General features: G+C 33.9%; 1 protein-coding gene across 2 annotated transcripts in view; it reads left to right on the top strand.

Moving 5' to 3' along the window:
* Ncapd3 (non-SMC condensin II complex subunit D3) overlaps window positions 1-14,629 on the top strand; it is a 70,966-nt gene that overhangs the window by 20,990 nt on the left and 35,347 nt on the right. For both annotated transcript variants that reach the window (XM_040285568.2, XM_005337511.5), the window contains exons 14-16: window positions 2,781-2,854; window positions 3,347-3,481; window positions 4,181-4,401. In XM_040285568.2, coding sequence (XP_040141502.2) covers window positions 2,781-2,854; window positions 3,347-3,481; window positions 4,181-4,401 — 430 coding nt within the window. The remainder of the gene's footprint in view (window positions 1-2,780; window positions 2,855-3,346; window positions 3,482-4,180; window positions 4,402-14,629) is intronic.

The raw sequence follows: 14,629 nt of genomic DNA, 5'->3' as shown, positions 1-14,629 counted from the left end.
ATAGATTGATGAGAAACTGAGAAATCTTAATGGGAAGTAACTCAAAGCAGTGGCTTAAACTCTACTTACCTCACCCCTTCAACAACAAGCAATTAATTTGTGGGAAAATACAGTGGGGAGGGGGGATGCAGTTTTAGGTTTGTTTGCAGATTCCTTTGGTGCTGCCTTTGGGCTATAAAAATCCAGAGTTGTCTCCAGTAGAAGAAAGTTTATATCCTTTCTTTGTACAGAAAACAGAAAGGATAAACAAAGGTTTTCCTCTGTTTTTTTTGAACTGGGGATTGAACTCAGGGGCACTCAACTACTAAGCCACATCCCCAAAGATTTACTCACAATCTATTTTGTATTTTATTTAGAGACATGGTCTCACTAAGTTGCTTAGCGCCTCACTGTTGCTGAGGCTAGCTTTGAACTCTTGATCCTCCTGCCTCAGCCTTTTAAGCCGCTGGGATTAGAGGGGTGCACCATTGTGCCCGACTTGTTTAATGCTTCTTGATTGCCTTTACCTCAAAAATTTTTGTTTCATGAGTCATTAAGGTGCTGATTTCCTTCAATAATAATTCTTGAAATCAGAAAGTATAAGTTCTCCATATTTGTTCTTTTTCAAAATTGATAATTAGGGTCCCTCATATTTCTATACAAAATTTAGGATCAATTTTCAATTTCCACAAAACATGCCATCTTATATTTTCAAAGGGATTGATCTGTAGATCACTTGGGACTATTGCCATCTTACTGTGATAAGTCCTCTATTTCTTGAAGATTGGATTTCTCATTGTTTGGGTCTTTAGTTTGTTTCAGTGTTTTTTTTGTTGTTGTTTTCATTTGAGCAACTCTTTAAATTTAATTCCATGTATTTTGCTCTTTTTGTTACTATTATAAATAAAATTGCTCTTTTTATTTTAAATTGTTCATTGTTTTTACAAATGATTTTTTTGATTATTGATATTGTATCCTACAATATGCTTACCTTGTTATTAGCTCTAATATTTGTGTGTGTGCGTGTGTATGTGTTTGTGTATATATTCTTAGGATTTTCAATATAGAACATCAAGTCTCCTATGAATAGTGATAATTTTGCTTCTTCCTTTCTAATCTTGTTGCCTTTTGTTTCTTTTTCTTACCTATTTGCTGTAAGTAAACTCCATAGTACAGTGTTTCATAGAGAAAGGAAGCATAGACATCTTGGTTTTTCCATCTTGGTATTTGAGGAAAGCTTTTGGTCTTCACCATTGAATATGATGCTAGCAATGTTTTCCTCCTCCCTTCCCCCGGGATAATCAGTATGAGGAAGTTTCTTTTTATTCCAAGTTTGTTGAACATTTTTATAATAAAAAGTGTTTAGGTTTTGCAAATGCCTTTTCTGCATCTATCAAGATGATCGTGTAGTTTTGTCCTTTATTCTGTTACTATCACTTTTATGTCATTAGATTTTCACACATAGATTCAATATTTCATTCCTTGCACAAATCCAAAGAATGGTGTATGATACTTTTGTATCCTGATGGATTTGATTTCCAGTATTTTGTTTAGAATTTTAGTGTTTGTTTTTATAAGGGATATTATTCCCTTGTTTTCTTGAGAAGTCTATGTCTGTTTTGCTGTCATAGCAGTACTGTCCTAGTATGAGGTAGGAAAGTATATTCTTCTCTTTTACCTTTTGAATAACTTGTGAAAGATTTGTGTTCATTTTTATAATTTGGTAGAATTCTACAGTAAAACCATCTGTTTCTTGGCTTTTGTATATGTGCAGTATGAAATTTTTTGATGACCAGTTCAGTCTCTTTACTTGTTACAGGTATATTCAAATTTTCTATTTTTTTAAGTCAGTTTTGTAGTTTATACCTTTCTAGAAGTATGTAATTCTATATTTTATTTTTTAAGGTGCCTTCTTATATATCTGCAGTTCCCAAAGTGTGGTTTGGGGGTCCTGAGGAATAACTAAGCCTTTTCCTAAGCCTCTTCCAGGGGGCCTTGAAATGAATACTTTGTTCATAATAATATCAAGACATCTTTGACTTTCCACACCATGATTTTCTTGCAAGTGTAAATTGGAGTTTTCCTGAGGTCCTGAGATGTGTGAAATCATGACAAACAGAAGTGCAAATCCAGCTGGCTTTTATTAAACCAAACATTAAAGACTTTACAAAAATGTAAAACATTGCCACTCTTTTCATTTTTTTTGTCTTAGTTTTATTTTGGAAAATAAGAGTTATTTTTCATTTTAAAAGTGCATGTCTTACTATTTTGAAACAAATTTTAAAGTCCAGGCACGGTGGCTCACCCCTGTAATCCCAGCAATTCAGAAGTCTGAGGCAGGAGGATTGTAAGTTCAAGGCAATTTAGCAAGACCCTGTCTCAAAATTTAAAAATAAAAAGGGCTGGGAATGTAGCTCAGTGGTAAAGTGCCCCTGGGTTTAAACAAAACAAAACAAAGCATTTTAAATGTTTTTATAATTCTCAATTTAAATTTCTAACTTATTAAAAATTATAATTCACATTATAAAAAGTTCTTTGGCATCTTTAGCAATTTAAGTGTGGAAAGTTTAAAGTGACTGTTATATATTTATATCTCATTGAATTTTTTAAAATAACCCTATGGGTTAGAGAACCCTGTTTACAGCTAAACAAAATAGAAAAGCTAAATAATTTTTAGAGGTAAGTTCCATAAGCTAATTGAGAGAGTTTTTAGGAGGAGTGTATTTTCTCATTATTGGGTGGTGAAATGTTAGATAGCATCCTGTATTTTTCAGGAATAATTTTTGATGTTTCCTCAACAGAAAGATGTGTTATGGCAATGTTGAGAAAGAGAATCAGGGACGAGAAGACAAATGTCAGGAAGTCTGCGATTCAGGTGGAGATTTTTCTATGCCTTTAAAAAAATACTCTTTGTAAGCACTAAAAACTTGGAAATACAAAGCAATATTTTTAAAACTTCAAGGCCATATTTATTACTTAACTTGATTTTTGTTATAGATTAATTGTACAGAAGAATTATCTGCTTTTAAGCTTTTTTATTGGTTGTTAGCTTTTTGAAAAATCACAAATTTGTATCTATAATTTGTTTTGTTTAGATTCTTAATCTGGGAACCCGCTGGATGAATTTCCATAGGTTTGTAAAATTGATGGAAATTTTTAAAAATTTTATAAATGTAAAAATTTTTGTCTGGAGAGGGGCCTTAGCTTTCTTTCATCAGATTGAAAAGTTGCGATGCTGTAGGGAACAGGGATGGATTGATACATGACTCTCAAAATGTTAAGAATCACATTTTTTAAGTATCCCTTGTCTTTGGTTTTTCTATACTTATGCAATAATCATCACTTCTTATTGTTTATATGTCTTCAGGTATTAGTGAATATTTTGAAACACTCTGACATCTTGGGTATGGAGGAGGACTTGTTGACTCTACAGGACCTCTGTCGGGACCCCGCAGTATCTGTCCGGAAGCAGGCCCTACAATCTCTTACTGAACTTCTTATGGTGAGAGGCAAAGCATTATGTATCTAATGCATGGTATTTTACATTAAAAGTAATTCTAGTGCTGGAGGCATAGCTTAGTGGTAGAGTATATATTTTTCATGTTTAAAACCCCTGGGTTCAATCCCCAGCACAAAACAAACAAACAACAGCAACAAATAAAAAACAGTGATTCTGCATAATAATGGCCTGTTTCTAATGTATAGTTGACTTGGTAGAAACTACTGTATAGTGTAAAAGAGATAATCTTTCAGTCTTACAATTATATATGATAGACTGTGCTTCCTATTAAATATAATTAGGAATTACTGCTGAATTATAATGCATTTTCTTGAATTCATTTTAAATCTCAGATAGGAAAAAAGAGTTTCTCAGGATGAATTTGGTTAAGCTAGAGGCCAAGATTAATTTTTGTCAATTAAGATGTATGTAAATGATACTGCTAAAAACAGGTCCATTAATTCTATAATTTGCTTCTGCCAACTAATAGGCTATTCAGAAGTTTAAAACCATATTTATTTATTTCATGAGAGAAGTCTTTAAGAAATCCATATTTTTACTTTTTCTATCAGTATTTAATTATTCCTTGGGATAAAATAAGTTTAAAATATCAGTATGTACTAGTTTATAATAAGCTGGAGATTGAACTTTTAGACTTTTAATAGCATCAGACTTTCTAATATATAATTTTTTAATCCTTAGGCCCAACCTAGATGTGTCCTGATTCAGAAAGCCTGGCTGATGGGGGTCATCCCGGTGGTGATGGACTGTGAGAGCACTGTGCAGGAGAAGGCCCTGGAGTGCCTGGACCAGCTCCTGTTGCAGAATATTAAGCATCACAGTAAATTTCATGGGGAGGATGACAACCAAGTACTCGCTTGGTCACTTCTTGCCCTCCTCACTACAGAAAGCCAGGAACTAAGGTATGTTAACTATATGATTTTTGCTTCTCATAGAAGGCTATATGACTTTTTAATAATAAATTTTTCCATTGCAAGTATTTTGGCATTTTTGTGGTGACTGTTTTTGTGTCACATTTGATTGCTTTCTTTGCTTCCCTCTGTCTCCTTTTCAATTTGATCTGGTATTTAAATATCTGTTACATAACATTGATGGATGCATCATATTAGTACCTTTCCCTAATATGATAATAACCCTAATACTGGTTATTATGAAAAATGACTTACAAATTAAACTTTTTGTAACATTTTATTGGATTGGTGGACTTAGTAACATTGCAATACTTTTTCCATTTGATAATATTTATTGAGCTTATACTACATATAGTGAACATTTTGTTAAGGGTGCATGCATAATGATACATTTTAATCTGTATTGTAGTCATCTTATAATTGATTCGTGTGTGAGCTATCTTGGTTGCTTTTTTCTTTTTCTTGTATTTCTTTATCATTCCACGAATATTTCCCTACTTTTTACATATAGTTATGGAAGAATAATACAATAGAAAGAGTAATAGAATTGAGTGTCATAAAATACCACTCCGTGGCCGTGGCAAATTACTACTTCTTTCAGGGCCTTGATTTCCTCATTTGCAAGAGCAGCCAGTTGAATTGCATAAAGTCTCTTTTTATTCTCTTTTGTTCTATTTATTTATTTATTCTTTTTATTCTATTTTATTCTTTATGACTAAAAAAACATTCAGTAAATATTTTCTCACTACCAACTAGGTGGCTTTACTGAGGTTTCCTAGAAGGGAGGGATTTAACCAGCAATAGAATCAGCTGATTTTTGTTGTTGTTGTTGTTGTTGTAGGGCTATATTATTATGCACACCCAATGTAGTAAAATTTCACTGTAAAATGATTAAAAGTAGAATTAGTTTTTCACACAAACACAAAAAGAAGTCTATGATAGCTCAAGAGACACTTTTGGGAGGTTTATTCCATTTTTTTCTTTTTTTCAACATTTTATGTCTCAGTGTATGCATAGAGGTACATAGAAAATTAAACAAACCATTTTACAAAGAAAATATACCCATGTAACTACTATCTAGGTCTAGAAATAGATCATTGTTGGGCCCAAGAAGTACCCTCAATCTCCTTCCAGCCAGCCTCCTTCTCTCTTCCTTAGGGGGGAGCTACTCTTGTGATTTTTAACACCACATATTACTTTGCTTTATTCTTTTTTTTTTTTTTTAAAGAGAGTGAGAGAGGAGAGAGAGAGAGAGAATTTTTTTAATATTCATTTTTTAGTTCTCGGCGGACACAACATCTTTGTTGGTATGTGGTGCTGAGGATCGAACCCAGGCCGCACACACGCCAGGCGAGCGCGCTACTGCTTGAGCCACATCCCCAGCCCCTACTTTGCTTTATTCTTGAACTTTATATAAATGGAATTCTGTGGTATGTCTCTTGTGAGTCTAGTTCCTTTCATTCAGCATAATGTAAAAATCATTCAGATTATTATGTTGATCATTCATTTTAATTCCTGGACACACACACACAAATACACATAAGTGTGATATTTGTGACTGAAACACAATCAAATTTATGTTGTGAACATTCATATACATATCTTTATATATACACATCTATTGGGTATATATGTAGGAAATTTATTGTTAAATAAATAATGTTTGTATTCATCTTTAAAACTGCTAGAATTTTCCAGAATGGTCATTGCAATTTACATTTTTACTATTAATGTATTTCAGTTGTTCTGTGTCTCAAACAGCATTTTGAATTTTTTTTTCTTTTGGTGAGTGAAATCGGTATTTCATTGTCTTCAGTTTATACTCCATGTTGACTAATGAGATTGAGTCTTTTTTTATGTGGATTACCACTTAAACATTCATATTTGTGAATTACCTGTTAAGGTCTCTTGTCTTAGTTTTTATTGGATTGTTACTCTTTTGCTTATTCATCTGAAAGTGTTCATTACATTTTCAGTATACAAGCTTATATATTGCACATGTCTTCTCCCACTCTATGGTTTACCTTTTTACTCTTTACTACTTTTTTTTTTTTTTTTTTTGGTGGTATAGATTAAACCCAGGGCTTCACGCATGCTAAATGCATTCTCTACTCTTTTGATTGTGTTTAGTCTGTGATTGGTTTTCTTTGTGATTAGCATATCATCATTTTATTGGTTTTTATTTGTGGTTCAAATTATTAACACGTTGTACAGATTAGTGGAATTCACTGTGATATTTCTATACATGCATATGTTGTGCATTGATCAAGTCCTACTGATCATTTCTTCTTCTACCCTCTCTCTTTCCTTCACCTTCCTACCCTATTCCTCCTACCTCAGTTCCTAATAATCCCTCTTCTACTTTTGGGTTTCTTTCTCTCTTACTTCCTTCTTTTTATTTATTTATTTTTGTTTGTTTTGTTTTGTTTGCACATATCAGAAAAAAATGCAGTATTTGTCTTTATATGGGTGTCTATTTTGCTTAACATGATGTTCTCTAGTTCTATCCATTTTATTGCAAATGACAGGATTTCACTCTTTTTATGGCTGAATAATACTTCCTTTGTATATACACTATTTTCTCTATCCAGTTATCTGTTAATGGACACCTAGGATGATTTCATAGCTTAGCTATTATAAATAGTACCACAGTAAACATGGGGATGCAGGTATCTCTTTTTTCTTTGCTGACTTCATTTCCTTCTGATATATGCCCAGGAGTGAGAGAGTTTGATCACATTTGATCATATGATCTATTTTTAGTTTTTTGAGAAACCTCTATACTGTTTTCCATAGTGGTTGTAAAGTCTTTTCCTACCATATATTTGTGTAAATATTTTCTTACATAATCCCTTAGAAGTCTGTTATATTTTTCTTTTCCCTTTCACTGTTAGATCTTTAAAATTTATCTGGTATTGAATTTTGTATACCATATAATTAGGGATCAAATTTCAAGTCTTTCTAAATAAAGATCCAATTAAAATATTAATTGAAAAGACAACTTTTATTCTCTGCTTTGCATTACCATCTTTATGACAAATAGGTTGTTCTTAATTCTAGTTCTGTTTTACTCCTTTTTTGTATATCTATTTCCCTTTTGGTATCACAGATTTAATTATTGTGGCTCTGTTGGTTCTCTATAGTAGAGTAAGTCTTGTGTTGTTCTCCCCTTGTCCTTGTATAGTTCTTTGATATTATTTATTTATTCCAGGCTTTATTCATATGGCTTGGAATATTCCACTATTAAATTTTTTTACTGAATTATTATTGAATTTTTTATTTCTAGAATTTTTATTTTGTTTCAGTTTTCTGTTGAAACTGTCAATCTTGTATTTTGCTTTTTTGCTTATACTAGGCATAATGACTTTAGATTTATGCATCTGATAACTTCACTGGTTGGGCGAAGTCTGCTTTGTATTTTTGGTAGGTCTTATGTCGCATATACTGTTGCATGCTAGAAAAATTATAAAAATTGATCATGTACTACCTTCCTAAGGCCAATATCAAAAATTACCAACCAATTCATATGGATCAGATAATATTCTCTGAGCATTAATAGTAAGGGTTAAAAAGCTACAAACAAAACATTTAAACATTTCCACAGTCAGAGACCAGTGAATTAGTTTTGGAACTGTATATACAGAAAAACTTGAAGAATCATATAATGGGTACTTAGAAAGAAATGTATAATGTTAAATATTTAGAAAAGGTAACAGACTGACCAGGTGTGGTGGTGTAGCTTGGGAGGCTGTAGCAGGAGGATTGCAAGTTTGAGGCCAACCTCAGCAACTTAGTGAAAAACTGTATCAAAAAATAAAAAGGGAATGTGGCTAAGTGGGAAAGCACCCCTGGGTTAAATCCCTAATACCAAAAAAAGGGGTGGAGGGGAAGCACAGACTGAAAATTAACCACCTACATGTTTACCTTAAGTTAGAAAGAGTAACTGAGTAAGCTTGAAGAAAAGTACCAAAAAAATAAGAGCAGATATTACTGTAATGGCTTAACAAAGAAAAACCAAGTCTTCAGAAAGTTTAATGGAAAGGACAAACTTCTATTGAGATTTGCCAAGAGAAAAGAGAAGACACAGATAAATAGTATTATCAGTGAAATGGGTGGTAAAATTACAGTCATATAAATTTCTAAAATGTTTAGAATATATTACTATTTTTATAAAAGAGTATAGTTCTTCATACTTGTTTTTTATTTAAAGTTTTCATTGATATAGTCCCCTATATTAATTTGCTATGGTTGCCATTACAAAATGCCACAGAATATATTTCTTGAATAACAGGAATATATTTTCTCAAGTTCTGGAGACTAGAGGTCCAAGGTGAAGGCTCTGGCAGCTTTTGTTACTCTTGAGATCTCACCTTGGCCTACAGATAGCCACATCTGTGCTGCCTATCTTTCCTCTGTGTGTGCATATCCCTAGTATCTCGTTGTGAGTCAGATTTTCTCTTATAAGGACAACTGTTACATTGGATCACAGCCCACTCTAATGGCCTCATTTTAACTTCATCACTTCTTTATAGGCCCTATATTCAAATACAATCACATTCTGAGGTTATAGGGGTTAGAATTTTAACATAAAAATTTCAAAGGAACACAATTCTGTACCTAGTTCTAAAGGGAACAGGTTAAATCTTCTCAGCACTAAGCCTAAGCAACACCTTGCCTGGTACATTATAGCACCTCAGTGAATACCTATTTGAATAGTTATTGTCAATACCTGCTATGATTGAATGGTCCCTCCAAAGCGCATGTTGAAATTTAATAGCAGTGTCTGGAGGTAGGACCTTTAACAGGTTATCAAAAGGGCTTTCAGGAATGGACTTTTTTTCTTGCCTCTTCACCCATCCAGATATCCACACCACCCTTTTGGGAGAACACAGCATGCAAGGTACCACCTGGCGACAGAGAATGACCTCAGTGGTTGCTGAAACTGCTGCTGCTTTATCCCAGACTTCCCAACCTCTAGAACTATAAGCAATAAATTGGTATTCTTTATAAATTACTCAATCTCAGGTATTACATTATAACAAACAAACAAAAAAAAACAGGCTAAGACGGCACCATAAATGAAATTAAAACATAAAGAACAAATTGGAAAAAGTATAACATTTGATAAAGGATAATGTCCTGTATCTACTAACAATACTTATAAATCAATAAGCATGATCTCCTAATAAAGAAATGGATACATTCTCTTAAAATACAGTTTGCAAGGGCTGGGGATGTGGCTCAAGCTGTAGCGCGCTCGCCTGGTATGCGTGCGACCCGGGTTCGATCCTCAGCACCACATACCAACAAAGATGTTGTGTCCGCCGAGAACTGAAAAATAAATATTAAAAAAATTCTCTCTCTCTCCTCTCTCACACTCTTTTAAAAAAAAAAAAATACAGTTTGCAAAAGTTGAAACAGAAATGAAAAACAAATAGAAGCATATTGAATCTGATATTAAACTTTTTAACACTCAGAGGAGTTGAAATTAAAATAAATTTTATGTTCTCAAAATGTGAGACTCGAAAAGAATCTGAGAAAAATGGACATTTTTACATCTTTGGTTAGAGTATAAATTGTCTAGACTTGTTTAGAGGATGATCTAGCATTGTTTCTCAACATTTGCCATCCCAAGAATGTATTCTTTCCTCCCCTGAATGCTGCATCCCTCCTGGGCAGGCTGTCCTTTGTCATTTTGCACTCTGCCTAGAGTGACCTTTCTGCATGCATAATTTCTTCAGAGAGCTTCATAAGATGTCCTCAACTATAGCACTTCTTGCATCCCTCATCTTTCCCCACATGGGTTTTATGTCCTAACAATCCCAGCCTATTCCCCACACCTTCTTGCCTTTTTGAACACCACACTTTCAGCATGGTATTCTCTGTCCCTAAAAGGACAGCCTTTCCTCCTTTGTTTGTTCTTACTTGTTCTTCAAGATTTTCTTGACTTCCCTCTGGCAGTCTTACCTGACTCCCCTGGTCTGAGTTACTTACATTTCATCTGTTCTGTAACACATTTTAACATGTGCAGTTGAGGTGTACTATACAATTTGAGAGTATGACAGCATCCTCCACAGGCTTTGTTTTCATTTTCAGATATGGAAAACAGCTTATGGATATTTGAGATCACAGGTGAGAAACACAGGTGAAAGGCAGAAAAACTATTGAGGGTAAATGAAAGATGGATGATATGTAGTGAAGAAAGCTTCTGGGAAAAGAATAGTATTTGAAGGGTTGAACTTCATAGTGTAGGAGGAGGGCCAGAGATGTAACTCAGAGTTACAGTGATTGCCTATTCTGCTTAACACCCTTGGTTTGATTCCCTGCACAAATAAAATAAATAAAGTAGGAGGAAGGAAGTTCAGAGATAAATGTAATTAAAAGATAAAGTGGAAAGAGAAGTACAAAAGAGGACATGAACACTAGAGCTTGCTAGCATTTCTTTTCTCAATAAAGCAGTCGTAAAAATCATTTGCCTACAGTCAGAAAGGAAAAGGTAGAGTGGGGCTCTTAACTGTAAAGATTTAGAGTAACCACTAAAAGACATGGGCTAGTTCAAAACCTCTTACACCGGTAATTCTGGTGTAATTGGTTTGTGAAATCTGCCTTTAATCATAATGTTAAGTTGTTACTTGCCATTTTTCACTCATTCTTTCATGATAAGATAGTGGAATTTTGCTGAAGCCATCTGATAGATAATAGTAAAACATAATGAGGGAAGCATATATGAGAATTCCCCATTATAACATTGACACTCATCTCATTAAGTTTATTTGGTTTGGGAAAAGAGTTATTTTTGTTAAATACTGTATATATGTACACAAAGTAGAGTCACACCATTCGTGTTTTCATATGTATACTTAGGGTAAACAAATTTTAAAATATTTGTTGATTGCATAGATCATATATATAAACATAGTGTTGTTATTTTTAAATGAATCAATTTTTTAAATTTCTAGGTTTAAATTTCTAATATGACAATAATAATCCTCAAATAATAACAACAGTAATTCTCATAGACAAATTATTTGGGATGGTCAGTAATTTTGAATTTAAAGAGGTTCTGGGCTGGAGGTGCAGCTCAGTGGTAGAGCATTTACCTAGCATGCTTGAGGCCCAGTGCCACTCAAAAAACAAAAGAAAAAAAGGAAAAGAATTTAAAGGATCTTTAGATGAAAAGGCATGAGAGCCACTGGTCTTAGGAATCTGTTTTAAAAATCAGAAGCACTGTTAAGCACTTTAAGTGTTGGAGAAGAATTCAACTCATTTGCTCCTCTCAGGTTGCTCTCAATCCAGTGGAAATTCCAAAACAAAGTAAAATCATGATTTTAGTAGAAAGTAAATTACACCCACTTTGGAAGAAAGTAAGCACAGAGGAAGGGCATGTAGCATTTTTATGATTTCCTCCTGCTTTCCCTCTTCCTTTGTCTCTTCTTTGTTCATCCTTCTCCCTCCTTTTTCTTACTCCTTCTCTTCTTCCTTTCAACCTTAGGGTGGTGTTTTTTCCATTTTCTGTTGCTATAACAAAATACTTGAGGCTGAATACTTTGTAAAGAAGAGAGGTGAAGGGCTGGGGATATAGCTCAGTTGGAAGAGTGCTTGCCTCGCATACACAAGGCCCTGGGTTCAATCCCCAGCACCACAAAAAAAAGAGAGAGAGGTTAATTTAGCTCATAGTTCTTGAAACTCTTAAGTCCAAGATCAAGTGGACCTACCAGTTTTAGCCTTTGGTGAGGACCTTGTGGTAAATGACATCACAAAAGCAAGAGCATCCATAGAAAATCACATGAGGAGACAGGAAGCCAAATAGATTTAGGGGCCAGACTTGCTCTTTTTTGTAACCACTTGCTTTGGTGAGAACTAACTTTGAGAGACCAGTATTAATCCCTTCTGAGGGTGGTGACCCCATGACCTCATTACCTTACTTCTGTGGTAAAAGTTCCACTACCTTTAATACCTCCATGGTGAGGACTAAGCTTCCTATGAATTCTGGGGGGCACATTCAAACCTTATGCAAACCATAGTAGATAGCTTCCTAGAAGTGGTAGCATGAGCTAAATATTGGGGAACATGTAGGAATTAATCAGGCAACTGAGGATTTCCAGGTAGGAAATAGCAATGCAAAGGCCTAAGAGGTCTGAAGGCTCCACAAATTCGCTAAGGAAAATGACTGTTTCAGGTGCCATTGACTTGAGGTATAGAAAGAAAGGTCAAGTGGGGACCAGGAGGAGGGCTGGAGATGGGAGTTCAATTTTGAATGTAGTCTTGGATGCTTGATCACATGTGAGAGGGGAGTTCATTGTAATGAATGAGATCCATAGAATAAGCTTGTAGGTAAGAGAAAACAGGACTAGGAATAGAGCTTTTCAAAATCAGCAATTAAAGTGATTAGAATGAAAGAGATTAGAGAAGGGAAATAAAAGTGATCCACTAGGTAGAGCAGAGTATTAAGGATGACTAATAACAGTTTATATCTCTAAGAGATACCAAATAAAACAGAATAAGTTTACTGACTATTGATTTTGACATTAGGAGACAGTCATTGGTGCTTTTTGGTTAGCATTTATTGAATCTCATTCTGTTGTTTTGTTGTTATTGCTTCTCATTCTAACTAGATGGGTACTGTCTATGATTGACTTGGGGGTGTGGCTGAGGAGTGAGATGAGAAGTACTTCACATATAAGGGAGTGAGTTGTCAGAGGAACCAGATTTGAGACTTCAAGGAGGTTCAGAGAATTTTTTCCTCATTCTGTTGGCTGCCTTATAGTAAAACCACTTAATATAGTAAACCAGACCCAGCCTCCAGAAGCATTTTAAATTTTATGTTTAAAGGTTTTGAAAGGTTTCTAAGTGATATTAATAGGTTACAGTAGATTTTACCTCTTCTTTAAATTTTATTTCTTCTAATTTGTTATGTGACAGCAGAATGCAATTCAATTCATATTGCACAAATGGAGCACAATTTTTCACGTCTCCGGTTGTACACAAAGTAGAGTCACACCATTCATGTTTTCATACATGTACTTAGGGTAAACAAATTTTAAAATATTTGTTGATTGCATAGATCATGTGGTGTTAGCATAAATATTGTGAGCTATGGGTAGTAAAACTCTTGATTTGGAAATATATTTTAAACAATAGTTAATTTATTAATAAAACCATTCATTTATGTACAAAACAAACATATCTATTATCACAGTAAGTATAATATACTTACTGTGATAATAGATATGTTTGTTAAAATATTGTACATCTATCTTGACTGTATGCTTTGAGAATTTTCTTTTAAAAAATATTTAATGAAGAAGTCTAATTAATCTCATGTGTGTGTGCTCCAGCAGTCTAAGGAAAAATTAATTGGAGGAAGAAGTATGTTTTTCTCTTTGCTTAATATATAAAACATGGCTTTGTCTCATGAGTCAGGGTCTCAGTACTATGGTAAGAAGTAAAATAAGAGACTGCTTATAAATAATAGTGATATAATATGAATACTTTAATACATCAGAAGCATTTTTATGAGGTGATCTTTATAATCATCTTTTTAAAAATAGTGTTATTGTATTTTTTATACTTTAATTTTATTTGTTTATATTTATGTGGTACAGAGAATCAAACTCAGTGCCTCATGCACCCTAGGCAAGGGCTCTACCACTGAGCTACAGCTTCAGCTTCCAGAAGCATTTTTAATTTTATGCTTAAAGTTTTCAAAATCTGTTTCTGAGTAGTATTAATAGGTTACAGCAGATTTTACCTCTTTTTTAAAATTTTATTTATTCTAATTTGTTATATAGACAGCAAAATGCAATTCAGTTCATATAGAGCACAATTTTTCATGTCTCTGGTTGTATACAAAGTAGAGTCACACCATTTGTGTTTTCATACATGTACTTAGAGAAATGATGTCTCATTCCACTGTCTTTCCTATCCTCATGCCCCCTTCCTCACTCTCCCTCCCCTTTGTCCTATCTAAAGTTCATCTATTCCTCCCACCTGCCTCCCATCCCCATTACAAATCAGCATCCTTATATCAGAGAAAACATTCGGCATGTGGTTTTTGGGGATTGGCTTACTTCACTTAGCATTATATTCTCTAACTCCATTTATTTACCTGCAAATTCCATGATTTTATTCTCTTAATGCTGGGTCGTATTCCATTGTGTGTATACACCACAGTTTCTTTATCCATTCATCAACAGAAGGGTATCTAGGTTGGTTCCAC

Source organism: Ictidomys tridecemlineatus, chromosome 4 (assembly GCF_052094955.1).
Source record: "Ictidomys tridecemlineatus isolate mIctTri1 chromosome 4, mIctTri1.hap1, whole genome shotgun sequence".
NCBI classification, from domain to species: Eukaryota; Metazoa; Chordata; class Mammalia; order Rodentia; family Sciuridae; genus Ictidomys; species Ictidomys tridecemlineatus.
Note: the sequence above shows the minus strand (reverse complement) of the source record. Positions and strands in the feature narration are given on the sequence as shown.